General features: G+C 49.5%; 1 protein-coding gene across 1 annotated transcript in view; it reads left to right on the forward strand.

Annotated features, from left to right (window-relative positions):
- BFSP1 (beaded filament structural protein 1) overlaps positions 1–23,517 on the forward strand; it is a 34,867-nt gene extending 11,350 nt beyond the window's left edge. The window contains exons 3-8 of the mRNA XM_046678133.1: positions 3,142–3,237; positions 5,231–5,323; positions 9,622–9,729; positions 19,027–19,247; positions 21,228–21,313; positions 22,568–23,517. Of these exons, the coding sequence (XP_046534089.1) occupies positions 3,142–3,237; positions 5,231–5,323; positions 9,622–9,729; positions 19,027–19,247; positions 21,228–21,313; positions 22,568–23,517 (1,554 nt within the window). The remainder of the gene's footprint in view (positions 1–3,141; positions 3,238–5,230; positions 5,324–9,621; positions 9,730–19,026; positions 19,248–21,227; positions 21,314–22,567) is intronic.
- Positions 23,518–27,901: the final 4,384 nt, after the last annotated feature.

Here is a 27,901-nt window from a genome sequence, read left to right on the forward strand (position 1 = left end):
AATGCAGCTGACAGCATCCGAAGCATAATAAAAACACAAGCGTCTACACATTTCTGAGTTCTGGTGCAAACAAAAGAAAACACTTCCAAATCAATTCTTCTCAACATATCAGCAACTGCACATTCCAGTGGCACCTACTCACCTTTGGGAGTTTTCCCGGGCAGTTTATCAGCTAATTGTCTTCAAAGCAAGAGAATGTGCTTGTGGAAGCATCTGGTTAATCTCTCTTTTAAGGACAAATATTGGCTGGCCTTTTATTATCACCATGAGTGTTTTTAAAGGCTTGGCTGATGGGACCTAAGCGTGGTTATTTTGGCATGATCCTGAGAGGGAGGTTGGGGAAGAATGGCAGGCACCTTGCTGGACAAGATCAAGAGTCAGCACTCAATTCTTGGCTAGTAGTAGAGAGAAGCCCAAGACAGGCGCCAGGCCCATTATCTTCCATTCGCTTCCACCAACTAGCTGAATGACCCACTGGATCAGTCTGACCTCAGCCTCCCCATCTGTAAGGAGGCTCTAGTCTCTGAGCTGCATTGGCAGAAGCTCAGGTTCCTTGGAGCTGCTTAAGGGGCTCTGAGGGAGGAGGGTTGCTGGGTGGAGGGGGGTTCCTGTTCCCTGATCGTGTCCTTCAAGAAGAGCATCTCTGCTTCGCCTCTATACGTGGCTTCCCTGGGATATTTCATCTGAAGGATAACACATGCGGCTTAAAAAAGTTTGAGGACCAGTGACCTTTAGGGTCCCTTCTATTTCTAAATTTCTGGAATTCTAAGTGTTTTGTCCCTTTATAAGTTATAACACAAAAGATCCTTGATACCCTATTTCCAGGTCTTCACCTCCAGTGGTTTTGTGTCAATTGTGGATGAATTATTGGTAAAAATTAAGATGTTTGAGAATTCTCTGCCCCACCTCATTCTCAGCAGTCTTAAGAGGGGTGCGAGGGGGCGGGGAGGGCAGAAAATATCCAGAAGGACTGGCTCAAGGCCTCAGCCAGTGTTCCCCCCCTTCTGCCTCAGGTTTAGCCATGGCCTTCTAAGGGATGTCCCATCCCCAGAGTTGAGAATCACTTCCACAAGGAACCACTGCTCCTGAACGGAGTGGGGCTGCATCCCCAAACACTGTGCTTTTCCTTCCCATCAGTGTGGTCCTGGTAGGACTGTCAGTCAAGACAATAGTCATCTGACCCATGTTGGCCAGTCACAGCTCTCTCCCAGAAATGTGACTCCTGAGGCCCGGGGATGAATTCCTTTGGAGCTAGGTCATCCTGAGGGCAGGGCCATTAACTCCTGCTGCTCAGATTCCTGGGACCGCCCTGGTTTCTGTCTGTCCCGAGGCCTGGCTGTTTTTCCTTTGGGGTCTATAAATTACCCAATATCTTTCTGCTTCCCAGCCCTTTCCCATTGCAGGAAAGACACCTAGGCTTTCTTTTCACCACCTTTTCTCTCGCGAAGAGGCTTCACTAGGCTTATGTGATAATTCGGGGTAATTCAGAAAGCCAGACACCAGGACCTGCAAGAGATCTGCCCATTTTCCCTGGGGAATTAATGCCTCTTTGCACAGGTGCTTCAGTAAGGTTTGCGTCTCCCAGGAACGGGCGGCGTGTGTCTTCTGAAAGGAGAAACAATGCTCTTGAGTTTTCATTGAACTCTGCATATCTGTCCCTGTGGCACAGGATCTGAGGGCCCATCATTAAGGCGCCAGAATGGTAAACTCCTGAAGGCAGCGCTCATCAAAAGTCAGCAACTGGGGCCGGCCTGGTGGCGCAGCTGTTAAGTGCGCACGTTCCGCTTTGGCCGCCCAGGGTTCGCCGGTTCAGATCCCGGATGCGCACACGGCACTGCTTGGCACACCATGCTGTGGTAGGCGTCCCACATATAAAGTAGAGGAAGATGGGCACGGATGTTAGCTCAGGGCCAGTCTTCCTCAGCAAAAAGAGGAGGATTGGTAGTAGTTAGCTCAGGGCTAATCTTCCCAAAAAAACCAACCAAACAAACAAGATCAATGAGATAAAAGTCGTGAATTATCAAAAAATTTGGTGAGAACATTCAACCTTCTGTCATAAATGTTGTTTCCAACCTTAAAGAAACGAATGCTCTTCACAAGAATCATTATAAAAAATGCATTTTGTGTTAAAGATACACGGTCTCAAGGTAAGTGTCAACAGTCCTTGGGAGAAAACTATTCAAATGAAGTTTTCAGTGTTAAGGGAAAACTATTCTTAGTCTTAGAAACTCAATTCACTGATGAGGAGATATAGAACAAATATAGATGTAACTTAAATTTTAAGATTATTGGTGTGTAAGTATACCCTACCTTTCTCCCTGATCTTTCTAGGTCAAGGTTTCTCAACCCTGGCACTATTGACATTTTGGACTGGAGAACTCTTTGGTGTGTGGGGCTGTCCTGTGTTCTGTTTAGCAGCATCCCTGGCCTCTACCCACCAGATGCCAGTAGTAGCACCCACCACCCAAGGGGTGACTGATGTGGGCTCGGCAAGCCGAGGAGGCGAAAGAAAGATTTCTTGGTCTCTCAAGGTCTGGGAATAGTGCTCCCTTATTCAGAGAATAGCATGGGGCCAGGACCCGTGGGCAGTGAAGAGCTGCAATGGGTTGAGGGTTAGGGCTAAATTTATAAGGCATAGGTATGTGAGTTATTTCTTTACAATAAAAAGGAAAGATTATGTAAAAAAGTCATTAAAATGGTATCAGTGCAGGTGGGGTCTGGTTATTGGGTGGTCCTATAGTTTTGGATAAGAATCAGGTCGAATTAGGTCAGGAAGTCTTGTGTTTCCCGGAGGATGATATAAAGCAGTATGTAGGGCAGGACGCCTTGGCCTTCTCTCCCTGGGGCAGCCTTTATCCTCATCAGTGACAATTAAAAATGTCTCCAGACATTCTACATGTCCCCTTGAGGGCAAAATCACCCGCTGTTGAGAGCTACCATTCTAGACCAGGTCCAGTGGGCTAACTCAGTGCCTTGCTAGCAATCTCAGACTGCCTCCCAGACCTACTGAACAAGAATCTGCATTTTAATAAGACCCCAGGTGGTCCCTGTGTTCAGATACCCGGCCAATTTCACACCCATGGGTGATGCCTCCGCTGTGGGGCCCTGCACAGTTGCATGTGTGACTCTTTCTCGTTGCAGGAAGCTGATGAAGCCTTGCTACATAACCTGCGCCTTCAGATCGAAGCCCAGTTTCTGCAGGATGATATCAGTGCTGCCAAGGACAGGTACAAAAAGGTAACCACGACCTTCTGAAGCCCTTCTCTTGGAAACCCCAGTTTGGGTTTGGTCAGACAAGTCAGACCAAATGAGAGCCCTAGAGCGGGTTACTTTTGTGTGCATTGCCCTTGAACCAAGTGAGCAATGGATTGGTTGCTGGACAGCGTTTAGTGGGCCACACGTGTGTAGAGGAGGAGGCACGAGTGTGTGTGTTGGGGGTGTTCGGAGCTAATATCTGTGTGGTTCTGTGGCGGATGAGAATTGGCCACCCCAAAATGTGTGTCTTTGGCTTGATTACTTTTAAGAATAAAAGACTCAGAAGGAAACTTTGACCTTCCCCCTAAATGCCTAAAAGAATTTAAGGTAAAAAGCCTGTCCCAGGAAGGAGCTCTCACTGTAGATAACCACAGTATAGTATGAACTAAGAAGGTAGACAGGGAGGAGCCTAGCAAGACACATTTTACCAAAGTCCTCTCTCCTTGTCTATAGAGGGCTCAGCAAACATCTTTTTATCAAACATTTGCTTTTCCATCTCCATGTGAATTGCTTTCCTCCCCTTTGAAGTCCCAAACCACTACCCCCAACATCCTCCTTTGTCTTTGACTAAAGACGGTATTTAAGATGGTGGCTTCAGCCGTTTTGGTGAGTTACTCAGTTTTCTTGGGTTTCTCCCGGGTGTACATGTTATTGAGTTTCTTTGATTTTCTCTTGTTACTCTGTGTCGTATCAATTTAATTCTCAGACCAGCCAGAAGAACGTAGAGGGTAGAGGAATATTTCTTCCTCCCCTATAGTACATTACAGTTCACAAAGTGATTTTACATACATCTGTCTTGATTAAGCTACAACCTGTCAAGTGTTTAAGCTCAGAAAATGGAAAAAATATAGTTTTTCAGCACTGCCTCTGAGCTAGTTAGTTGAGGCAACGCATGGTGTTCAGGAACCTCCTCTCATGTAGGCCTGATTCCTCCTCCCTGGCTGCCTTCTGGCCTCTGCTGTACTTTGCGGGAATCCTGGGGGCAGTTTTTAAGCAGCTCAAAGCATTCTTCAAGGCCATTTAGAATAATAACAACAGCAGAGAGCTCACACTATGAAACTTCCATGATGCTAACTACAGCCTCATGAGAGTGTCTTGGGTCAGGTTCCCCATCAGCAGAGCTCAGGGTGGTGATTTTTATTGCTCTATTAGTGGAGTGCTCTCAGGAGAAGCGGAGGAGTGAGGGGAGCAGAATGCACAGGGCTAGGAGCTGAGCAAGGGTGTGGGCTCAGCTGGAGTCTAGCTTCAGCCTGATCTCACCGGGGCTCTGGAGCATGAACCAGGGCCCCACCTTGAGGCAAGAGGATTGGTCTTTGTGCTCCTGTGCTAGGGAGTCACTGGCCTGGGTTGGGCATGAGGTGGGATTGGGGGGTGTCGTGTAGCTTTCTGGACAAGGCGGCCATTGCCTGGCTGAGGGCAGTTCTCTGGAGAGAGGGCAGCTGTGCTCTGTTATCAGTCCTCATGCACAGAGGAGGGCTCAGGTGCTCTCCTGGTAAGGGGGTCAGGCTCCCCCTCCAGATCGTTATCCCTCTGTCATAGAAGAGCCTGAGTTTTAGGAGGTTTAAATAGCTTGCCTGAGGCCACATGCAACTAGTAAGTGATTTAGTCCAGGTCAGTCTTGGAAGCACTGCCCTGTTCTGGTGTCATTAAGGGTCCTTTGTACCCTCCCGGCCTTTGTCCTCCATCTCTGCTTTTCTCTTGTACCTCTGCCATCCAGGGCTCTGTGCAGACAGCTGCAAAGCATCCATGTAACTGACGGGAAATGGTGAAATAAACCAAGCTTCGGTTTATCCATCTCCCCTGTTGTTCCTGTGAAGATTAGAGGAGACGTACTGTGCCGCTTGCGGGGATTGTGGTCTGTCCTGTTTGTGACGGTGGAACATGTGAAAAGCATTCATCCCTGGGGTCACCTAGTACTGGAGGGGAAACTCAGGCAGCTCAGCTTTTAATGAGAATGCTTTCCTTCCTCCAACAGAATCTTCTGGAAATTCAGACCTATGTCAGCATCCTGCAGCAGATTGTCCAGACCACCCCCCAAGTGTCTGCCATCACGAGTGGGATGAGGGAGGTAAGAATTGGAGCCTGGGCCTGCAGGGCAGCCGTATCTGGAGGTCTTCTTGCCACCTCGTGGGCCCAGTTAACAGACCGGGGAAGGTGGGTCGGACTGTGCGGCGAGCGGGGCCGGTAACCTCCCCCACTCCCCGCCCCCCACTTAGCACTTGCACGTGAAGCCTATTCTTCTGTTCTTTTACTCGGACTGTGGATGCTGGTATTTAGACATCTGCGGACATAAACTGTGTCCCTGACCATTTTCTTAGGTATTTCCTCTTGAGAATTACGGCTCTTCCTCCTTGCATGGTTTATAAGAAACTGCCAGACTGTTTCCCAGAGCTGTGTGGCGTTGTTGCATCCCCACCGGCAATGCGTGAGGTGCCTGTCGCTTCGTCCTTGCCAGCACGGGGCGTGTCGGGTTTTTATTTTGTTTTTGTTTTTTGCTATTCTGGTAGGTATGTTGTGAGTGTCACTGTGGTTTTAATTCCCATCCCCTAATGACTAGTGACATTGATCATCTTTTCATGTGGTTGTTTGCCATCCACATAGCCTCTTTGTTGAAGAATCTGCTCGAATCTTTTGCCCATTTTTTGTTGGGTTGTTTGTTTTCTTATTCCACATATCAATTTGATCATCAATTTTGAATTCCGAGAGTGGCAGACAATTAGTGACTATATTTTCAGAGTCGGGCTCTGCTAATGATTATGCAAGTTTGTGGCATGAAAACTATTGGTAAAAGATAGAAATTATTGAAGCTGATTTTTTTAACGTGGGGATTTGGATGTAACACATTATTCCTAATATAATGGTCCATGTTCCTTCTTCACTTGGCCCTCTAGCTGCTCAACAGGATATCGCATAGTTTTTTCCTAGTGTGTTAGATGGGATTTTGTGAGGCATAATATGAGACTTGTAAAAATAAACCGAAGAGGATGCAGATTGAAACAGAGTGTCATTGTGTCCCTTCTCCAGAGGCTGTGGGAGGCTGGACCAGGGTTTGGTGGACTGGTCAACTGAAAAGATTCTGGGTTTTTCTGCAGGATGACTTAGGACAGTGGTTCTCAACCCTGGAGACACTTGGAATTGCCTTAGAAGTCCGCCCAGGCTGTGCCGCAAGTCAGCTAATCAGCCACCTGCAGAACCAGTGGGCTAGCATAGCTGGCTGTGTGAGGTCTTGTTTTAACTTAATTTTTTTCTTTTCTTTTTTTTTTTTTTGCTGAAGGCGACTGGCCCTGAGCTAACATCTGTGCCCATCTTCCTCTAATTTATATACATGGGATGCCGCCACAGCATGGCTTGATAAGTGGTGCGTAGGTCCACGCCCGGGATCCAAACCCGTGAACCCTGGGCTGCCGAAGTGGAGTGCATGAACCTCACCACTACACCACCAGGCCAGCCCTTGTTTTAACTTAATTTTTTATATCAAAGCTAAAGAAATCCCCAAATTTGCTTTTGAAAACACTTTTGAACTCTGCCAAGGAACATCTAAGTGGGAGGAGAGTTACCTCTTTTGGCCTCCATGGAGATATTTTTGTCCAAATTGCCCACCAGCGACCATTTCAGGTGGCTGCTTGCCTTAATTGCTGTCCCTCAGGCTGCTACAAAGGCCTAAAATAGCTCTTCCTAAAGCCCCAGTTTTCTTTGTCGGAGATTTCTTTCCAGATACCTTATTTTTATTTTGAAAACTCATTTTTTCCTCAAATGCAAAGGTGTTTTACATCAGAGCACATTTTTTAAATCCTATCATCTGTTCCCTTATAAGAAAATTCTTGAGCATTGTTTGATAGCATCTGGGCCGTCAGTGTCCTCAGCATCGCTAGGAACTGGTTAGAAACGCAGACTCTCCCGCTGACCTCCCGAAGAGCCCCTGAGTCAGAATCTGCATTTCTGGAAGACCCCCTGGGATTCGTGTGCACCTTAAAGATGGAGAAGCACAGCTTAGAAAGCATCATGTTCTTCATTAATCTTAGCTTAAAACTTCTATGTACGGGTTAGATGGTCGCTTTTAGGTTTGTTTCATGGAGTCTTGTTACTGTCCTAGAAATGTGTTGGTCACCTTTGCACAAATGAGGATATAATTAGCACAGCTCCCTAGGGGCACAGGTCAACTGGCTAACTCTCAGTAAAGTATAATGTGAGCGCCCTCTAGCGGGAGTCCTCAGGCATGCACCTGTGGTCATATGAAGCTGGGTTTGTTGTTCGCTGCAGCAGGGGAGGTGTGCACCCCCGAGACTCACGGGCGCCTCAGGGAGGAGGGACGTGTGATGGCAGTGTGATGGCATTGGAGCCTGTGATAGGTACCTTGGGGCAGGAGTCGGGTAGGCGGGGTCCTCTGCTGGGTTGGGTGCTCTAAGGAGGGGGCTGGTCCTCTGACTGAGCATCCTGATAATTTGTATCTGGGGGTGGAGAGATGGAGTGCGGCTAACGCTGTACTTGGTAGTTAAGCAGCATTATTTGTGTTAGTGGGGGGAGTGGCTGTTTTGGCCATTTTTGTGATTGCACAGTGGTCTTTTGGTCTGACCTCAGACACTATTAGAGAGCCGTCTTGTTTCTGTCTTGTTCCCCCAGGGTCCCAGAGTGACATCTTCACATGTTGGGGGTGGCCTCATTTATAAGTAGAGGACGTCATGGCCTGGTGGTTAGTGCCGGCTACCAACTGACAGCTGCAGGGCTGTCTTCCTTCCTCTTCAATAAGTATGTGCATAAGGCCTTTCCAGAGACCCCTGTGAGCAGGTGTGAGGAGGCACATGAGATGAATAGCAACTGGGCAGTGAGGAGAGAGGGGACCAGACAAGCAGGCAGGGCCCTGGTGGGGAAATGGTGTAATGTGTTTGCACTGCGTCTGCCTCCATCCTGAGGCTGCAGGTCTAGAATTTGCAAGGTGTGGCATATTTGCACATCCTCCAGATACTGGCACCTAGGGACATGAGTCCCCTTCTGCTCCCAGCCACTCCCTTGTCTATGTCTTTGAGGCAAGGAGATGGGGACTGAGACACAGAGAAGCATAGAGGACAGAGGCAGAGAGAAACAGAGACTGAGAGACGCAGAGAGAGACTGAGAGAATGCATGTCTCCATGCATTGGGAAACAAGAATAAACACACACAGTTGAGGAGGTCCTTCTGCAGTTCTGTCTGTCTCAAGTCCCACCTTCTCCACGGTCGGACCACAGGCCCCGCACCCATGCTTCCTCCCTTTATACACGTCTGTCTTGCTCTAGCTGTCTCTGTGTCTGTGTTCTTGCTCCAGCCACTTTGTAGGGTGTTGGAGAGCAGGGGCCACCTTAACCATGTGGCCTTGAGCATGGGGGCCCTGGGCACGTGCTGGTGTGCTGATTTTGCCCGGCTGGGCAGCTGCGCTCTGCACCAGAGGCATTACCCTGAGCAGTCAGGCTTCCGTGCAGTGACATGGGTGTTTTTGAACAGACAGTGAAGAGGCCGGTTGGAGAATGGCGCCCAGTTAGCAGAGTGTGGAGACTCTGAGGGGGGATCTCTTTCCAGGGTGTTCCGCAGAGTGTGGCTAGGGTGGCGCAGCTGCCTCACCAGAGCCCCTCTGCCTCTCTTTCACTCTTGGAGCCTGACGGCTCCTCTCTGAGTAGCAGCGACGTCTTCGCACAGTTGATGGCTTGGGCTCAGCCTCACCATGCCATCTGCACGGACACAGAGAAGAGAACCCAGTGAGAGTCTGCATTCTGAGTTTTCCTTTGGACAGAAGGGCAAGTGCCTTGTCCCGAGTCTCTTAGCCAGTTCGTGGCTCAACCAGGTCTAAAGCGCAGTCTCCTGACGCGCGTCTCAGTGCTTCACACCCACGGCATTTAGGGGTCAGACTTTGAAGACGCAGCCAGGAGCATTGAGAGTGCCACTGCGGGCCTGTGTTAGTCAGCTCAGACTGCTGTAACAAGTACCACCGATGGGCAGCTCAAACAGCAGACACGTGTTTCTCACAGTTCTGGAGGCTGGGAGTCCCAGATGAGGGGTCCTGGTGGGGGCCCGCTTCCTGCCTGTGGATAGCCACCCTCTCGCCGTGTGCTCATGTGGCTCTCCGTGGTGCAAGCTTGGAGAGAGGGCACTCAGTGTCTCTTCCTCTTCTTATGAGGACACCCATCCCACCGGGGGGCCCCACCCGCATGACCTCATCTAGACTTCCAAGGTGGGTCCTCATACCATCCCCTTGGGGGTTAGGGCTTCGGCATGTGAGTTTGGGGGACACAAATATGCAGAACGTAACAGGGCCCCCACACCTTCTTTGGCCCCTTCTCTTTGGGTTTCCTCCCATGTCGAGTGTGCTGAGTGCTGAGTCTGGCCTTCTTTGTGCAGGAGAAGCTCTTGACGGAACGAGAAGCCACCGCCCTGCAGAGTCAGCTGGAGGAGGGCCGGGAGATGCTCTCCTTCCTGCAGGCGCAGAGAGCCGAGCTGCAGGCCCAGGTATGCCCCGCGACCTCCCGTCCACCGCTTGATGTTGGGCGCTCACGCCACACGTGTGAGTCAGGTTTTACAACACATTTTATTCAGGTGTCACGTGCATGCCGAGAAGTGCACAGGTATCCAACTCGGTGAATTCTCACAAACTCAACACGCCTGTGTGCCCAGCACTCAGAGCCAGAAACAGGACACGCTGAGTAGGGTGACCAGCTGTCCCATTTTGACTGAGGGTTTCCCAGGATGTAGGACTTTCATGCCCAGACTGGAAAAGTCCTGGGAAAACAGGGACAATGGGTCATGTTAATTTCTGGCCCCTTTCAGGTTGCCCTTGTGTCCTCTTCGAGTCATTGCCCTGCCCTCAAGGGTAAGCCTATCCCGACTCCTGCATAATCGATCTGTTTTGCCCAGTTTAAACTTGTTTTTAAAAATAAGAAGAGACGGACACATGTGGGATTTGTATCCTACACTTGCTCAAATCTGTGCTTCCTGTTTCCCTTCTCATGATCTAACAGCTCTCCTTAGAAACTAGATTGCAAACCTGGAAAGGAGAGGTTGTGGCAGTATTTGCCTCTGCTCAGAATTTGTTAGCACAAAGCTCACATTTCCACTCCTGGCCCCCTTTATGGGTGAATTTTGTTTGAAGACAAAATTCAACAGAAAAGCCCTGGCCCGTTTCCCTGGCCTGCCTTCTTGGTTACTGAGCTCCGTGGTTCAGCCCCTTGATTCCTTCCAGTTTTCTCTTCTCATCACCATATGCCTGGCCGTGCTGGTGGGGATGTTGGGGTAAATACTTTATCTTCATACTCTGTGTAACTGCATTTCCCTAATCTAAAAGTAAATTGACATTTGGTTTGACAAGTACACATAAGAGACAAGAGAAGAAAAATTAAAAATACCTGACTCTCTAGAAAACCGAATTTGTATGTTATGTGTTACTTTGTCTCCATCCCACCAATGCCTACAAAAGCAAAAACATTTTAAAGCCGCAACAAGATGTGGTGCCTTTCACAGGTCTTCAGTGCCCTCCAGACCTCAGGATCTCATTTGGCATCTTAGAGTTCAGACATCCTAGTTCCCACCCAAGCACACATGGCACAGACCTCTCCCTGCAAAGCAACTCTCAGGGGCCGCTGGAAAGCAGATGGGGTCTGGGAATGGTTCCCTGAGGGAAAGGTCACAGCTTGAGAAATCGAGCACTGCCCTTCAAACTTGCAGGGGCCAGATGCACCATCTTGGTGACTTGGTAGTGTGTGGTTCCTCTGAGGCCCTGAAAGGATAGAGGGGGGTGTGTGCGCGTGTGTGTATTGTGTATTTGTGTATATGTGCCTTTTGTATATGTGTGTGTATTTGCATATATGTGTCTTGTGTATGTGTGTGTGTATGTTTGTGTATATGTGTACGTATGTGTGTGTGATTGAGGAAGTGGATGCAAGCTCAGTCATGGTCCTAGAGACCAGTGTTTTCCAAACCACTAGTTACAACTCACTACTGGGTTGTAAAATTAATTCAGCAGAATTGACTGGTGTTAAAAAAGAAGAAATTAACAACACAAGACTAAGATAGACTAAGAAATACAGAGTGCATGGCAAGAGAAAGGCAGGATTAGTTTTGTGTAACCTGTGTTTTAAATATATATGTATGTTTGAATATATATTCAAATATGCGTGCACACACATACATATTTGTATGACGTGTGCCCTTTCCGATGTCAAATGTGGTTCTTCCTGTGGCTGTGGTGATAAAGTTGACAAACACTGCCCTAGATGCTGAGAAAAGATGAGAGAGCCCAGCCTGGTGTGGTCAATTGTAGTTCCAGGACAAAAAGGATGTTTCTCTCTCTTTGTATGTATGTATATGTGTTTGTTGAACATAAAAATAAGGTGTTCTGTGAAGGATTAACCTAGTTTCTGATATTATAAACTAAACCTGTTTAATTGGCCACCTGTCCTACCCGTAGTTGCTGCAGACTTACTGGTCTCAGTCTGATGTCACTGTCTCTCTAGATCGAGGGTCTTCGCCTTCTCTTCTCTGCCATGTCCCCCAAACCTTGGCAGTCTGATGAAGCCCCTCGACCCTCTCTCAGAAAAATCTTGTTAAAGGCTTAAAATAAAGTACATATAATTAAAAGGAAAGCAATTGTATTGAAACAGTTTTCAACCTATTACCAAATCATTTCCTATATGATATATGGGCTTATATGAAATAACATCTAGCAGTGGGTCCAATGAAACACAAGTTGTGTTGGTTTCTCTTGTTGCCATGATGACTTGCCACAGATGTAGGGCTGAAAGCAGCACTGTTAGGTCACTGAGCCGAACGGTGCTGCAGGCCGGCAGTCTGGGCAGGTGAGGTTGGCCTCTGCTCGTGCTCTCACGAGGCTGAAGCAAAGGTGTCGGCCAGCGGGGGCCCCCTTATCTGGAGCGTCTTGCAGGAGAGTCTGCTTCCAGTCTCATGCAAGTTGTTGGCAGAATTCAACTCTGCAGGTAGGACTGAGGACCCCATTTCTTTGCTGGCTGTTGGCCCGGTGCTGTTCTCGAGGCCGCCCATGTTCCTTGATGTATGGCCCCCTCCATCTTCAAAGCCACCGGTGCATCAAATCCTTCTGTGTATCTGATCTCTCTGACTTCTTCTGCTTCTAAGGCTCATGTGATCAGGAATAATCTAGAATAATCTCCCTATTTTTTAAGGGCAGCTGATTCAGAACCTTAATTACTTCTGCAGAATTCCTTTGCCGTGTATTCAGTGGTGTAATGTTAGGAGGCAAAGGTCACAGGGACCAAAATTCTACCTTATTATCTTTTATTAAAACACAGATATGGCTGGGCCCACCTGTAAGTTTGTGACTCAGTAGGTCTGCAGTGTGGCCCAAGAATTTGCATTTCTAAATTTCCAAATGCTGCTGCTGTTGGTCCAGGAGCCACACTTTGGGAATTCTGGTGGATCCTGGGTTGGGTCAGAAGGTTCTAGTTCCGGTCCACCTAAGTTGCTGCCTTGGGTCCTCCCCAGCCTTATTCATGAGATATTCATGGCTGGCTTTTTGCTGAGTTTAGAGGGTTTCACTGGCTTCCCAATGGAGTAGCTAAGCTGAGTGCTCCCACAGAGATTTGGCAGCATGGTCCCTCGGCAGGGCTGGTGCTATGACTGGGGACGTGGTAGAGGTGCCGGGGAGGGAGAGCTCTTTGTAGTCCGAGGGCTCCAGCCTGGCAGAGCTGTGGCAGCTGGTTCTGCCTATGGTTAGGGCATTTGATGCTTCCAGAACCCTCCATAGCAGGATCCTCGGGGTGAGGTCCCTGAACCAGCAGCATCGGCATCACCTGGGAACTTGTCAGAAATGCAGATTTGTGGGCCCATCCCAGACCCGCTGAATCAGGAACTCTGGGGTGGGGCCCAACAGTCTCTCTCAACAAGCCCCCCAGGAGGGTCCACAGGTCAAGTTTGAGAACACTAGAGCACAGGATAGAAGGATCAGCACCCAGGAGTGGAGCTGGTGGCCCCTCCTTTGAAGCCAAACATAGACCATGAATCCCATAGACCATGAGGCCCCTGGGGATGGCCCTTCTTATAGGTGGAAGAGAGAAGACAGGCACTTTTGGCTCCCTAAATTGCATTGGCTGAGAATTTCTGTGACAGGAAGGTGAAAAAGTCCTATTAATTGCAGTGTGACCCTCCAGGTGTAATTTCTCATTAAAGTCGCTTAGCACCATCTCATGGTAGGTTTTGGTAAGACAGTGTGTAATCAGTGAAGGACGTGGATTTCTTGTTTCCTTTTGAAAAAAGACCTTGGACCCAAAGGAGTCTGGGGGCCTAAGGGACTGAGGCAGGAGGTCCCCCTCCATATGGGCTCACTGTGAGGTGCTGGGGCCCTGTGGAGCCGTGCGTGCAGAGGCGAGCCCTGTGGCTGTGCTTAGAACACTCTTCCCTTCATCCTTTCCTGCCAAGCCCCACGTGAGGTTTGGGGGATGCTGAGCAGAGCATGTGGCTCCTGCCCTCAGCTTCTCACAGCCTAGCGGGGAGTGGGTATAAACGGTTGTCCAAGCAGAAGCACAACTGTCACTCTGGCTCAGGGTGAAGTTCAGGTTGCCACATGGCCCACACCTGCCACCTGCCTCTCTCTCCAGTATCCGCTCGCTCGGCTGCTCTCCTCCAAGCAGCCCGGGGCTGTCTGGGCTGCTCTCTCTTCTCTTCCTCTCCTGACCACTCCCGAAGTTCCCAGCACCTGCCCCTTTGCTGATCACTTCTCCCTTTTCTGGAAGTCCCTTTCCTTCTTCAGTACCCAGGGCCGGCCCCACCTCCTCCTGGAAGCCTTGTCTGCCATCCCCTAGCACCCAGGGCCTCTCCGTATGCTCTGTGATGCCCTGGGCATGTCTCTGTGATGGAGCTGCCTCCCCTCCTAGATGGTGGGCTCCTAGAGGGTCTGTGTCTCCTTTTCTAGCTGCCAGGCTGGTGCCAGGTCGCTCACGAGGGTCAGAGACATCTCGTTAGCCCACTTTGAACTCACGAAAATGGAGCTCTTATTATTTTCCCTAACAGCCCTCCGTCTGATGACTAAAGTACTGAGCTATAAAACCCACATTGATGTAGACATCGGTCCAGTTTTATACACTGGTCAGCACTGCACCGGATGCTGTGGCGTCTTGGTTGACTCAGGCAGTCACACAGTGCACCAGTGCCAGTCAGAGGTTGGAAGGTGCCTTGAAGTCGTCCATGGAGGCTCCCAGCCCGGGCAGGCGATGCTCCCACAGACTCCGTCAGATCACAGCCCGCGACCAACCAGCCACCGGCTCCGGAGGTAGAAGGAAGATCCTGCTTGCCCCATAGGGTCGAAACATTATAGATGACTTTTTTCTAGTTTCTGATTTCCCAATTTGTGACAGCCCTTTGCTATCCTATTTATGGTTTAAACGTTTGCTAAGTGAAAATGCTCAGGGAGGGGTCTTTGTGGGGCCCACACTGAGTCCCCTGGGTCTTCCGTGAGCACAGGCTGGTCGTGCTTCCCTGTTGATATGTGGAGATGAGGAGTTTCCCAGGGCGCTGGAGTGCGTGTGCGTACGTGTGTGTGCACTGCTTGCCTGTAGCTGGGAGGAGGCGGAGGCAGGAGGTCTGTGGGTGCAGGAAGTGCTTCAGCCCCTGTACAGGTGGGTTTGAATCCTTCTGTGGTATTTATGAGCAAGTCACTTGGCCGCTGTGCCTCAGTTTCCTCATTGGTAAAGTGGGAATAATAACAGCCCCTTCCCCATAAGGTTGTTGTGAGGCTGATGGGTTGATCCACCTTAGAACTCGCCAGCACAAACCATTACTCCCACTCTGACTGGGGAACCCACACCTAAATGGGCAATAGATTCTTTTCTTTTTTGGGGGGAGAAAGATTGGCCCTGAGCTAACGTCTGTTGCCAATCTTCCTCTTTTTGCTTGAGGAAGATTGCCCTGAACTAACATCTGTGCCAGTCTTCCTCCATTTTGTATATGGGATGCCGCCACAGCATGGCTTGATGAGTGGTGTGTAGGTCCATGCCCGGGATCGGAACCCATGAACTCCAGGCTGCCAAAGTGGAGCACGCGAACTTAACCACTACACCACTGGGCCGGCCCCAATGGATTCTTTTCATACATAATCTTTTCTTTTGCTCTTTATTTTGGATCTCTTCAACCATACATAAAAGTAAGAGAATAGTCTCCTGAGCCCCGTGTCCTCATCCTCCCCCACGTGGCCCCTCTTACGTCACTTACACCCCCATACACTCCCCCCATGTAAGTCTGAAGTAAGCCCGGACACCACATCATCTTATCTGACAATATTTCAATTTGTGTCTCTAAGAGATGGGGGTTATCTTTATAGAGTGCGAGACTACTAACCCAGCTTTAAAAATTAACAATAGTTCTTTACTATCACCACATTTCCAGCAGGGGTCAAATTTCCAATTGTCTCATAATTTTTTTAACTGAGGTGATACTTGCGTACGGTAAATTTCACTCTCTTTCGTGCACAGCACATCCATTTTACAAATGCATGCAGTCCCGAAACCACCCCCACAATTGAGATGTAGGACTGTCCCCTTTCCCCAAATTCCCCCTGAGCTGCCCCTTTGTGGCCAGCCCCTCCTGCACCTCCCCCAGCCCCTGGCCACTACGGATCTGCTTTCTCTCTCTCTGGTTTCGTCTTTTCCAGATTGTCATACAAATGGAATGAGACAGTGTGTAGCGTTTTCCACAATTTCTTTCTTTAAAGTTTGTTTGAATTGGGATCCAGATAAGCTCCATACGTCGTCACTGGTTTCTGTGTCTCCTAAGTCTCTCGTAACCTATGGGTTTCCCTCCATCTCTCTTTTTTTTCCTTGAAATTTGTTTGTGGAACATACATGCCGTTGAGTCCGGGTGCTGTGGGCACCAGTTTTTTCCTGCACATGGGAGAAAGCTAAGCTTTGATAAAAGGTAGTTGCGTTTACCTTGCACGCCTGCCCTGCTGCCCCGTGGACCCAGGGTTGAGCTGGCCTCTGTGCGGAGCCCCAGCCGCCGCAGCCAGCAACTGCAGGCTTAGTTCTCGTGACCGCTCATGGAAATGGAGAGTCTGACTTTGGGGTTCATCCATTCCTGGATGGCTTCTTGTCTCTGAGATGGGAGCCTCAAAGGGGTTTTTTCAGTTCCTTATTTCTTGGAAGAGTTTCCCAGGGTGTGTGAATGCCGGTGTGGGTAGGAATACGTGGCTGCCCCAGGAATTAGAGGGTGCCTCGGCAGTTGACATTACAGGCGACTGTTTGAATCAAGATTTTTTTAATGAGGAACAGAAACCTCACCTAACTAACTTGAACAGAGCGGGTACTTTTTGGTTTTATTTTGAAATAATTTTAGACTTCTATAAAGTTGCAAAAATAGCACAGAGGTTTCCTATGTGGTCTTCAGCCAGCTTCCCCAAGTGTTACCATCTTAATGACACAGTACAGTGGTTAAAACCAGGACATTAACTACGACTCCATCCTAGTAATAGACTTGACTGAAATTCCACCAGTTAACCCTACTAACATGTTTTCTGGTCCTGGATCCTGTTTGCATCCAGCGTTGTGTCTCCTTTGTCTCCTCCAGTCTGGGATGGCTCCTGCCTGTCTGTCCTCCGTGATCTTGATGGCCAGTGACTTCGCGGACTGGCCCTCCCCTAGGGTTTCCCTGATGTTTTCTCAGGATTAGGTTGAGGCTGTGCGTTGGTGGCAAGAACCCCACAGAAGTGATGGTGGGTCCTGCTCCGTGCATCTTATCAGGGAGCATTGTGGGGTGTGTCTTCGTCCCGGTGATGTGACTGTGGCCACTTGGTTGTGGTGGTGTCTGCCAGATTTCTCCACTGTAAACGTGCAACAGTCGTGCGTCACTGGATGTCGGGGAGACGTTCTGAGAGAGGCGTTGTTAGATGATATCATCGTTGTGAGAACATCGCAGAGTGTACTTCACAAACCAAGATGGTAGAGCCTACTACACACCTAGGCTACGTGGCACTAGTCTCATGGGACCGCCATCATACATGCAGTCATTGACCGAAACGTCATTATGTGGTGCATGGTCTATTTTTTTCCCCAAAGGAGCAGGATACAAAATGTAGTTTATGAAATTTGAGAGCTGAGGGTGCCGCCGGAGCCGGGAACCAGGATGTGCGGCAGCAGCTCAGTCTCCCATTGCCCCTCTTTCCCCTTCTCTCCCGCCGCTTCTCTCAGCTCTGTCTTTGCCCTTCTGCTTCATTTCTCTGCCTCTGAAGAACTGCCTTTCTCGCTTCTCCATACCCATTAAGGAATATTGCCGCTCGGAAGCGGTGGCCTCAGACCACAGGCTTATGTGTCCCAGTGAGTCTAGACCCTGCCACCAATTGGCTGCTATTTCTGAGACCCCTTTCCAAGGTCCCTGGAGAGGAAGCCCGTGATAGGCCACCTGCGTCGGGCCAGCCCTGCTTCTGTCACTCTGGTTGGGACAGTGGGTCACACTGCTGCTGGACCCTTCCTGTGAGTGAAATGGGACGGACATCAGGCAAGGGGATGACATGGGCTGGCAGACACCTTCCCAAAGCGTCTAGTGCACGCACCTCTTCCTTCCTTCCTCCTTCCCCCACTTCCTCCCTCCCTTCCTTCATGATGCAACAGATATATTCTTAAAAGCTCTGTAAGCCTTTTTCAAATGTCATCACTTAGGGAGCTTCACTATTCAAAGGCCACTTCTTTATGTAAAGTGAAGAATTGGGCTGCCATTCTAGATTATTCTAGAGGAATAGTCATCTCTAGATCTTCCCATGTGCACATTTAGCTGCAGACATACAGACATACGTGAAGTTGGCTTCAGATACCTGTCTAGCCCCTTGTGACACAGAGTGTGGTCTGGAGACCTGCGCCGGGGCCTCTGCTCTGTGGGAGCTGGTTAGAAATGCAGAGCCTCTGGCCCCCCGAGACCTGCCGAGTCAGACCTGCAGCTTACCGGCATCCTCGGGGTGCGAACGCACACTGAACTTTGAGAAGGGCTGTTCTAGGTAGAAGTGGTTTTTTGGCTTGTTTGTTTTATTTTGTTTTTGAGGACCAATGATGCATGTCAGATCCTTTTCTACTTGAAAAAATGAGACTGTAAAAGAGTCATGACTGTAAACACTAAGCTTGTGAACACGTGTACTTATGGCTCTTTGTGTGTTGTCAGAAGCTCTTAAGGTGGACATAAGGCCACTCTTTCTATTTTTCTACCTTAATTTTGACTTGTCCTGTCTTGATGTGTAGTGTTTCCCTGAATTTATTTTATGTATCCACGCATGCACACACACACACATTTTAGCTACCAAAACATACATGTAACTCTGCTGATCAGAAATCAGGAGAAAACTAAAGCACCATAGTGATTAACTAGGAACAAGGAAATTTCCCCCCTGAATTATTTCAATAAAAATAGCATCTGATCTGTTTAGTATGTGTTCTTCTTTTTACTTATTTTGTGGCTGTCAGATTTATGCTAACACATTAAAGTATGAAGAATATACTTTATTTGAATTGTATGTTTTATTCCGTGGACAGCAGTTTTCTTTTGATTTTCTGGGTTCGTCATCTTCAGATAGCCTTTCGGGAGGCGTATGGAGGGCTGACTTCAGACGGTGCTGATGCAGCTGTGAGGAGAGGGAGCTCCGTTTCACACTCCCGTTTTGCTCCAGGATTCCAGTGGTTCACTGCAGACAAACAGACAGACAAAACCTAGAAAGCCTGCCAGGCCGAGCCCGGGTGGTCCCTGCCGAGGGTGTGTCTTCAGGGAGAGGTGGGATGGGTCTCCTCACAGCTGTGTCTTTGCCCTCAGACAGCGACCCTGGAACAAGCTATTAAAGACGCCCACGATTGCTATGATGGCGAGATTCAGCTCTATAATGAACAGATTGAAAGCCTGAGGAAGGAGATTGAAGAGACGGAGAGGAGCCTAGAGAAATCGTCCTATGATTGCCGGCAGCTGGTGGTCGCCCAGCAGACCCTGAAGAACGAGCTGGACCGGTATCATCGCATCATTGAGAATGAAGGCAGCAGGTGGGGGCACAGCTGGGCACAGAGGAGAGTCACCTCTTTCTCCATCCTGACCACTTACTGTGCCACTGATCTTTGTTGAGTGTCTCTTGTGTGCCTGTTCTAGGCAGTGGGGAGGTGGCAGGGAATGAAACAAAAATCCATGGCCTCATGGAGCTCGGATGCTAGTAGGGGAGACAGATGACGAATGAATTTGTAACCGAGCGGGTATGAGTATGACAAGTGCTCTGGAGTAAATTATGGCAGGGAAGAGGGGCGCGGTGGTGGGGTGATGGTGGGAATGTTTGAAATTTTAAGTAGAGTGGTCAGCAAAGTCCTCATGGAAGAGGCTGCTTTTTGCTCCCCAGGCCTCTGGGGATGCAACTGTCTGAGCAGACAGGGTGACCAGGAGTGTTTAATGAGATGTTGTGGGTGGGGAGCCTAGCACAGTGCCTGGTACCCAACACCTGCTCACAGACATTGATGTTGTTACTGCTGTTGCCATCATGATTTTTACCAGCTGGTTGGGTCAGTAATATGGCTGTCAATACTCTGTCTCGTCTCCTCCACGTACTGGAACTGGAACTTGAACTCCACTCACTTCAAGATAGCTGGGAAATACGTCTGTCTCATCTGGATCCACATCTGCATCATCTGTGTCTCCATCTACATTTGCGTCTACGTCCACATTTCCATTATCTATGTGTATGTGTACACCTGCATCGACACTGTCTACACCATCTACCCTACAACTACATCATCTGTATCTACACCTGTCCCTACACTTATCTCTGCATCTGTGTCTGGATCATCTACACCATCTGCATCTCCATCTGTATCATTTACGCCTACACCTGCATCATCTCCATCTCCATCTACACGTCCATCTACATTATCTATATCCATATCTACATCTTCATCACCTAAACCTACGCCTGTACCTCATCTGCACCGAGATCATCTACATCTACATCGTCTTCATGTAGATGTGCATCTACACCTGTATCTGCGTTACTGATGTCCACACCTATGTCTGTGTCTCTGGCTATGGCGATGTCCACATCCATATCCGTATCTGTCGATATTCACATAGCAGATGGGGCTCAGCCACCTCATAGAAGGACTCTGATTCTCTGTTAACTTGAGATTCTTCAATTCAGTCTTGCATGTTTTTTGTTGTTTAGACTGGATTAAAAGAGAAGCACCCAGAAAGACCCCACAAGGAGCGGTTCTCTCCTCTCTGGCGCTCTGTCTTGGCTGCGAGTGCTCTGATGTTTAGCAGGAAAAACAAGATTTTCTCTTTCTTTCTCTAGTTGTGGTCAATGTATCATGCATAATTCCAAATTATGGTTGTGTCCCAGTGAATGCTTTATGCACACATTTATGAAAATAAGTCTTGAACTGGCGTTTAAATGTCCTTGTGAACATTTTTGGTTTGGAGGCATGACTTGACAAAAAGGTAACTGGACATCCCTTTTGTTGATTTATACATAACTTCTAATTTTGATGTGCTGTCCTTGATGGCAATGTTGCCAGCGGAGCACAGGGAACTCCTGAATACCCTGTACTCACATTCTCCATTTGTTTACATTTACATTGTGTCTCAGCTGCTTTATCTTTTCTCTATTTACATATAATGCATATTATTTTTTAAAAAGAAGTTAGGTTGCCCTAAATACTTCAGCCTGGGCTGGCCACTCTTTTATTAAAACAAAAACAAACACCCTGTTCAACAGAGAAGTGGCATTTTTCAATTATAAGCAATCCCCGCTTTACAATTTTCCTGTAAGTGTGTTTCACGGTTTATGACTTGAGCTCAGAGAAATGTATTTCCTTTACATCCTCATCCACGGTGGAAATGTGTGTGTGGTTCACAAGCAGTTTGATCCAGAGGAAGCTTTTATCATTTTTGCTCAACATTAGAGGGCCACTCCTGCCCCCACCTTCTGTCTGGCTCCATGAATTAAAGATGGCAACCACCCTCTTCCTGGTTCTTTCTCCCAGGCTGAGCTCCGCCTTCATTGAAACTCCCATCACTCTGTTCACCCTGAGCCACGGAGCCTCCGTCAGCCCTCGAACCGGCGGGAAAGGTAATGTCCCCAGCCGAGACTTCTGCTATTTTCTGTCCTGGGAAAAATGGAAAAAATCCAGTGGCTTTCTTCCAGAACTCAACATTCATACTGCCTTTCAGTTCATCTGGAGTTAAATGCTTTTATGTGAAGTTTCCTTCTCTCCCTCGCTGATGTACTCCCACAGGTGCTGAGGGACTGAGCCAAAAAGTTTTTGGATAAAAATCAGACGGAGGAGCGAGGTCCCTTGGGGATGCCATCCTTGAACCTGAAGCATTAGATGGGGGTGGGGGAGCGGAAATACAATTCAGTGTTGACTGCAGAGAGAGGTGAATATTGAATTGTGTCTTCCCCCAAAATTCAATCAACTGTTATATGCAAAGGTGCTTAGTAATCCAGTGTCTGGAGCAGAGTAGAGGCTTGATTATTGTTCCCTTTCTCTTTCATTTGAAACTGAGCGGAAATAGCATGGCTGGCAAGCGTGGCTTCAGCCTTCAACATTTGGTCCCTAGGGGATGGTTCCATGCACCTGTGAGATGTCACCTCACAGCTCCGTCTCCCCGGTCCTGAACAAGCACAGTGTTTTGGGAGAAGAGAAGATGGTAATGTCAGTTGCCTTCAAATCCACATGTCTCTGAAAGCTCAGAGGGGTTTGTGGAAATGAGGTTCCAGAGTCAGAAAACTGTTGGAGGGGTGGCCGACCCCAGAGAGCCCTGGCTGGCTCTGGGGGTTGTGTGGCCGTGCACAGGGCCCTCATGCACAAGGGTCCCCACATTTGGCTCAATGCTCTGCTGTCACTGTCCTGAAATTCTTAACAGCTTTGAACAGGGGGCCCTACCTGTTCCTTCTGTACCGGGCCCTGAAATTCCGTAGCAGGTCCTGCAAGCACCCCTTCTTCCGTACCTGCCCAGCTGGCTTCCTTCGAGGTGCCCCTCTCTGCTGAGTGTTATTGCAGCAGAATCGCATGTCTCAGAAAGTTATACCCAGTGTGATGGGACCTGGGAGTGTGCAGACAAGCAGCATCTTCCCTTCTCTCTGCAAGCTCAGAGGGGCCAAGCAACTTGTCCAAAGTTGCACAGCTGGTTGGCAGAGCTGGGACCTCAGCATGGGTTGTGGACGCTACAGATACAGGCCTTTTCCCCCGTTGCCCTATATATAGAAAACCCCACCAAGGCTCTAGGCATTGGTCTCCCATTGTATATTTTTCAATGAATACATTTTCTTCCTTTTTCATCGACAGTTATACGTGATTTATTGCCCTTCTTTTTCTTTTAGATCTCACCAGGGCTGTGCAGGACATAACAACAGCAAAACCAAGACAAAAAGGCCTCCCTAGGAATATTCCAAGGAAAAAGATTATAGCTAAAGACAAAGCAGAGGAAAGTCTGGAAGATGCTCCACCGAAAGATCCAGAAGACACGAAGCTGGTGCAGGTGGTGCTTAAAGAAGAAGGTGAGTCTAAGCTTGAATCAGGGGGTGAAGAAGCAAGTCCCCCAACCCCAGAAGAGACCCCAGAGGACGTGCCGGATGGAGGGCAGATAAGTAAAGCCTTCGGGAAACTCTGCAAGATGGTCAAGGAGAGAGTAAGAAGCCCCCAAGAACCTGAGCCCCCCGCTGACCTCTGCACCGAAGAGCAGCACGTGCTGGTCTCTGGCGATGCCAGTTACGTGAACCCTGAGTTCTGTTCCTTCTCCATGCCGGCCAGAGGGCAAGTGGTTGTTTCCACTGAGGACGACTCTGTGCGTCGTGACAGCCATGCGGAGCCCTCTCCTGAGCAGCCCAAGCCCCCTCTGGAGGATGGGCAGGGGGATTCCCAGGGGGGAGAAGAGGGACGCCCACCCGACCAGCATCCTGCAGAAAAGGAGAGTGAGATAAGTGCCGAAGAACTGAAAGACACCGGGGAGAAGCATGATGGCCAAAGGGAGGAGGAGGGGTCCCAGAGGCCCTGTCCTGTGGTCACACCTGGTCCAGAGGGACCGTCTACACCCCCATCCCAGACGTCTGTGGTCAGCGAGGGTGGATCTGAGGGGTCTGGGGCTCAGAGCAGCAGCCTGCCGGAGAGAGGCCCTCCCAGGACTCTGGCGTATGAGAAGGTGCAAGTGGTGGAGTCCATTGAGAAGTTTTCAACCGAGAGCGTTCAAACGTATGAGGAAACTGCCGTGGTTGTGGAGACCGTGACTGGAAAGACGAAGGCGAAGAAGAAACTGGGAGAGACAGGCTCTTAAAGTGCCCGGGCTCAGTGAGAGACAAGGTCTCTGGGGCCCCCGTGGGGAAGTGCTTTGACGCTGTAGAACAAGTGATCGAGAGTGAGGGTTCCGGTTTGGATTAGACCATAGTCGGCCTGTCTGGCATTGCCAATGAAGCCCTAATTAAAGCGTTTTCTTTGCTTGCACGTCCTTTGTCTAATTAACAGGGGCCCTGGGAATGTAGGTGGTCAGCCACACTCCGGACAGGGATGCTGTTAAACAGCTGCCAAACCATGCTCGTTTAGGGGCGAGAGATGCCCTTCATCATGCTTCATTGAGGGACCCATCAGAGACTCAGAGAGTCTGGATTTCACACGAAAATGCTAGTTGGTGGCCTTGGCTCATTTCATTCCATTTCAAGCCCAGGCACATGCTCGTGGGGAGGAGTGTTTTGTTAGAGGTAGAATGACTAAACGTATCTCTCTTAGTTTGGGTTCAACCAGAAGCTGATCCTGAAGCAAGGCTTTGAAGAGTTTCCTGGGAGTGAGACCCCAGGAAGTGCCCGGGGGGGAGTGCAGAGGGTGTCAGGGATGGCAAGGCAGCCGATAGGAGGTGTGCCACCAGGTCTGGTAGCTCTGTGGGCAGCTGGGGCCCAGTCCCCCCAAGGGACTCTGGGAGACGGAGTAGAGCGCGTGCCTCAGACGTGCCTCAGAGTCGTCCTGCCCGAGCGGTGAGGAAGCTGGGGTCTTCGTCCACGGCCGGCCGCCTGTAGCCCATGGGAGGGGTTGCTCCAGGGCGTTCACTTTGGGGGCTGAGAGGGCCCTCAGGCCAAGAAGTACACGGGCTGGTATTTGGACATCAGGCATGGAAGTACCTGGAAATGGTGAGGGTCATGGGGATATGAGCAGAGCGCCATCCGTCTGCCAAGCATGTGTATCGAACGTCCTTTTGTCTGAGCTACTTAAGTGTTCTCTTCAATATTGCAATCCTAGTCAGGTGTCCAAAAGCCAAGTCTGATCTCCCCACATAAATTCCTTATTTAGAAGAGAGTTTCTTAATTACTCCAACAAGCATTTATGGAGCGTATGCTACGTGGCAGACACTGTGCTATGCTGATATGGGGGGATTTTTCAGGTTTATTAATGGTCTCAATTACCATAGTACAGTACACTGTGATATATGTGTGTGCATGCTCTCTTGTTCACGCACACACACATGCACACAGATACTTTCTGTGTCACATCCTGGGTAATAGAAATTCCTTCAAACCGGAATCTTTACAAAAATTTTTATTTTGCCTCTAGGCATCTATTATTTTACTGACAGTCCAAAATAACTTTTTACTTACGCCAATTAAGAAATTACTCCTTTCCCATGTAGATGCTCCAAAGTACATGAAGGGCATTGAGTAAATGTGCTCAAATGGATGATTGCATCTACCTAAACCAAAACGTCTGGCAAGACAGCTGCACGTTCTTAGAGACAATGGATGGGGTCATGGCGTTCTGCTATTTTTTTGTTAGGACCATAGAAAGAACTCTAAGTGGAGTCGCCCTTCCTGTCTATTTAGAGCTTTAAAAAACCTGTTCTAAATTTGTTTTAGGTTTTGATTTCAAGAAAGGAATATGCTTTTATTGTTCTTTCTAAACAATGAATGGAGAATCCACTCAATTGCACAGTTTTGAAATATTTACACTTTAAAAGCTTAGGAGAGAATGATGGACACGAGTAGCTGGGGCCCAGAACGTCCTAGGAGCTTGGGCCAGCATGTATACTGTATTCAACATAACAGGCGCTGCAAACCTTTTCTTTTCCCCACTGTCTTTTTATTTGTTGGACTATGTGTTCAGTTAGTATTCTTATTTAGAAAGGCAGGGGGTATCTTTTTGGAAAGAAAGGTCATTTTTATGTTATATTCAATCAACCATCAAAAATGGGCTGGGGGAGGGCCAGCCCTGTGGCCTAGTGGTTAAGTTTGGCGTGCCCTGCTTCAGTGGCCCGGGTTCAGTTCCCAGGCATGGACCTCCACCACTCAGCAGAAGCCATGCTGTGGTGGCGACCCAATACAAAATAGAGGAAGACTGCCACAGATGTCAGCTCCAGGTGTATCTTCCTCAGCAAAAAAATAAAAATAAAATGGACTGGGGGTCTGTTCTATGCCAGGCATGGTTCTGGACACTGGGAGACAGCAGAGAACAATCAGACGTGGCTCTGTTCTCACAGACATGCTATTCTGGAGGGGAGGAAGGAAATGCACAAGCAAGCAGATAACTAAGAGAAAAAGAGACAGTACTATGAAGGTGGTGTGCTAGGGTGACTAGGGGTCTACTTTGGATTGGGTGGTCAAGCAAAGCCCCCATGGATGAGGTGACCTGATCTGAATGACAAGATGGCCAGTCATGCAGATCTGAGGGAAGAGCATTTCAGGCAGAGGGAACAGCAAGTGCAAAGGCCCTGGGGGCAGGGATGGACTTGGCCTGTTCAAGGAGGAGAAATAAAGGGGATTGTAGGGGGCCATGGAAGGAGGTGAGGTCAAGGAGGGAGGCAGAAACCAGGTAAACACCATATCCTGGCAGGCTCAGCTCCACCTGAAAGTTGGGCTCACGGTGTAAGATGTGGGGTGGCCTGCTCTGGATGTAGGGTTTAATCAGGCTCTTTGCCCCTCCCACCCCCACCCTCCGAGGTCCACTGGCTTCTTTTCTTGGATACTTCTCTCCACTTTGCCTGCTTGGTCCTCTTTTCCCCAGGGGAGCTGCAGAATGGGTTCATTTCCTGGCTTTTCCTCTCCCCGAGGTCTCTGAAAACGAGCACTTTGGTTTTATAAAAAGTATTTCCTGTTAGTAAGCATGGGGGCTCAGAGTGGGCCTTCCACCAGCATCAGTGACAAGAGAATGCTGGAGCTTTGGCCAGCCCTGAGTCACCTCAAGTGCCAGTGCTGCAGCAGCTGGTCCTGACCATCATACCGGGGGGCCCGGCCTCCTCTTCCCTGCCTCGGCCTCGAGGCCAGGACGGAGACACTCCCGGAGCTGCCTCCTCACAAGGAAGCTGCATCCCAGCTCCCCAGCCTCCCGTTCTCCAAGCATCCGAGTCAGCGACCTGGGTAACTGCCGTTGTAACCGCTGCCCTGGCTGCTGGTCCCTCACATCCCCGCCCCTCGCTGTTCTGGTTCATGCCTCTGCTCCCAGACTTCTCACAGCACACACCTGCGACTCTCTGCCTTAGGCTTCCTGAGGCCGTTGGAGGCCATAGCAGTGTGCTCGGTGCACTCCCCAGGCAGGTTGGGGGCACCAGGGCATTCACGCTCCTGCAGGCAGCCTTCAACCAGGATGGACAAGACCAGTTGTGTAAATACCCCAGCCCTCTCTCCCCTCCATTGGGATAACTGAGACATATTCTACACAGGGCCCAGTGGGTCTGAGCCCGAGACGCCCACAAAGAAATCCACTCATCAGTGTGCCCTGAACTGGCCTCCTTCCTTCCCTGTCTCACTTTCCTGCCCTCCTAATGAAGATGCTTCCTTTCAAATAAACAACCTCAACAACTTGTCTCCGAGTCGGCTTCTGGGAGGACCACACCCCAGCTGGTTGGCGTCTTCTCAGTAACACCTGCTCCTCAGGTGGCCGCCCCGATTTTGTGGACGGCGCTGCTCCTCCCATGCTGGGCGTAACCCTGACCATGCTGTAAGACATTTGCCTTCCTCTGGCTGTGGGGTGGGCGAGTGTCCCAAACTAGACCCATCGTTGGAGTTGGAAATGGGAGTCCAGTGAAGCCAAGACTGGAAACGCCAGAACTGGGCCCGCAACCGGGTAGTTGTGATGTGCTCACCACTGTTCCCCGCTGTGTGCCCGTCCCCAGGCCTCCTCTAATCTCCGTCCCTTCTCAGGCTGGTCTCGGCTGGCTCTTCAGGCTCTTCCTCTGCTCTGAGAGCTGCTCCACATGCTGTGGACGTGCTGCTTGTTTGTTTTCATTAGAGTTGGGTTCTCTTGCTTGCAAGCCTGGAGATCCTGAAGATGACTGCTAATGAATGAGATTCGGTATCGACGGAGAACTTATGGTTTAAGATTAGGTAGGGCTGCACCCAAAGCAGACCCTAAACCAGCTCTTGGGCACAGGTGGTTTATCAGAGCGGTGGTCACAGGAGCGCGGCGCGTCTCTCAGCTCCGAGCCCACCTTTCTACACTCTGCTGCCGGGCGGGGGGCCTGCCACCTCCTTCCCGCTCTGCCAGCCCCTCCCTAGTAGGGGAAGAGTGAAGGCTGGAGGGGGGACAAGGGGCCTGCTCCTTCCTGTTTGTCCTCCTTGACCTCTGGGCAGGCCGAGGAGATAGAGGGCAGAAGTAGGCAAACGTTTTCTATAAATGGCCAGATTATAGACTGCACAGCCTCTGATTCCACTGCTCAACTCTGCCGTTTGAGAGTGAAAACA

This window comes from Equus quagga, chromosome 12, assembly GCF_021613505.1.
Source record: "Equus quagga isolate Etosha38 chromosome 12, UCLA_HA_Equagga_1.0, whole genome shotgun sequence".
Classification (NCBI taxonomy): Eukaryota; Metazoa; Chordata; class Mammalia; order Perissodactyla; family Equidae; genus Equus; species Equus quagga.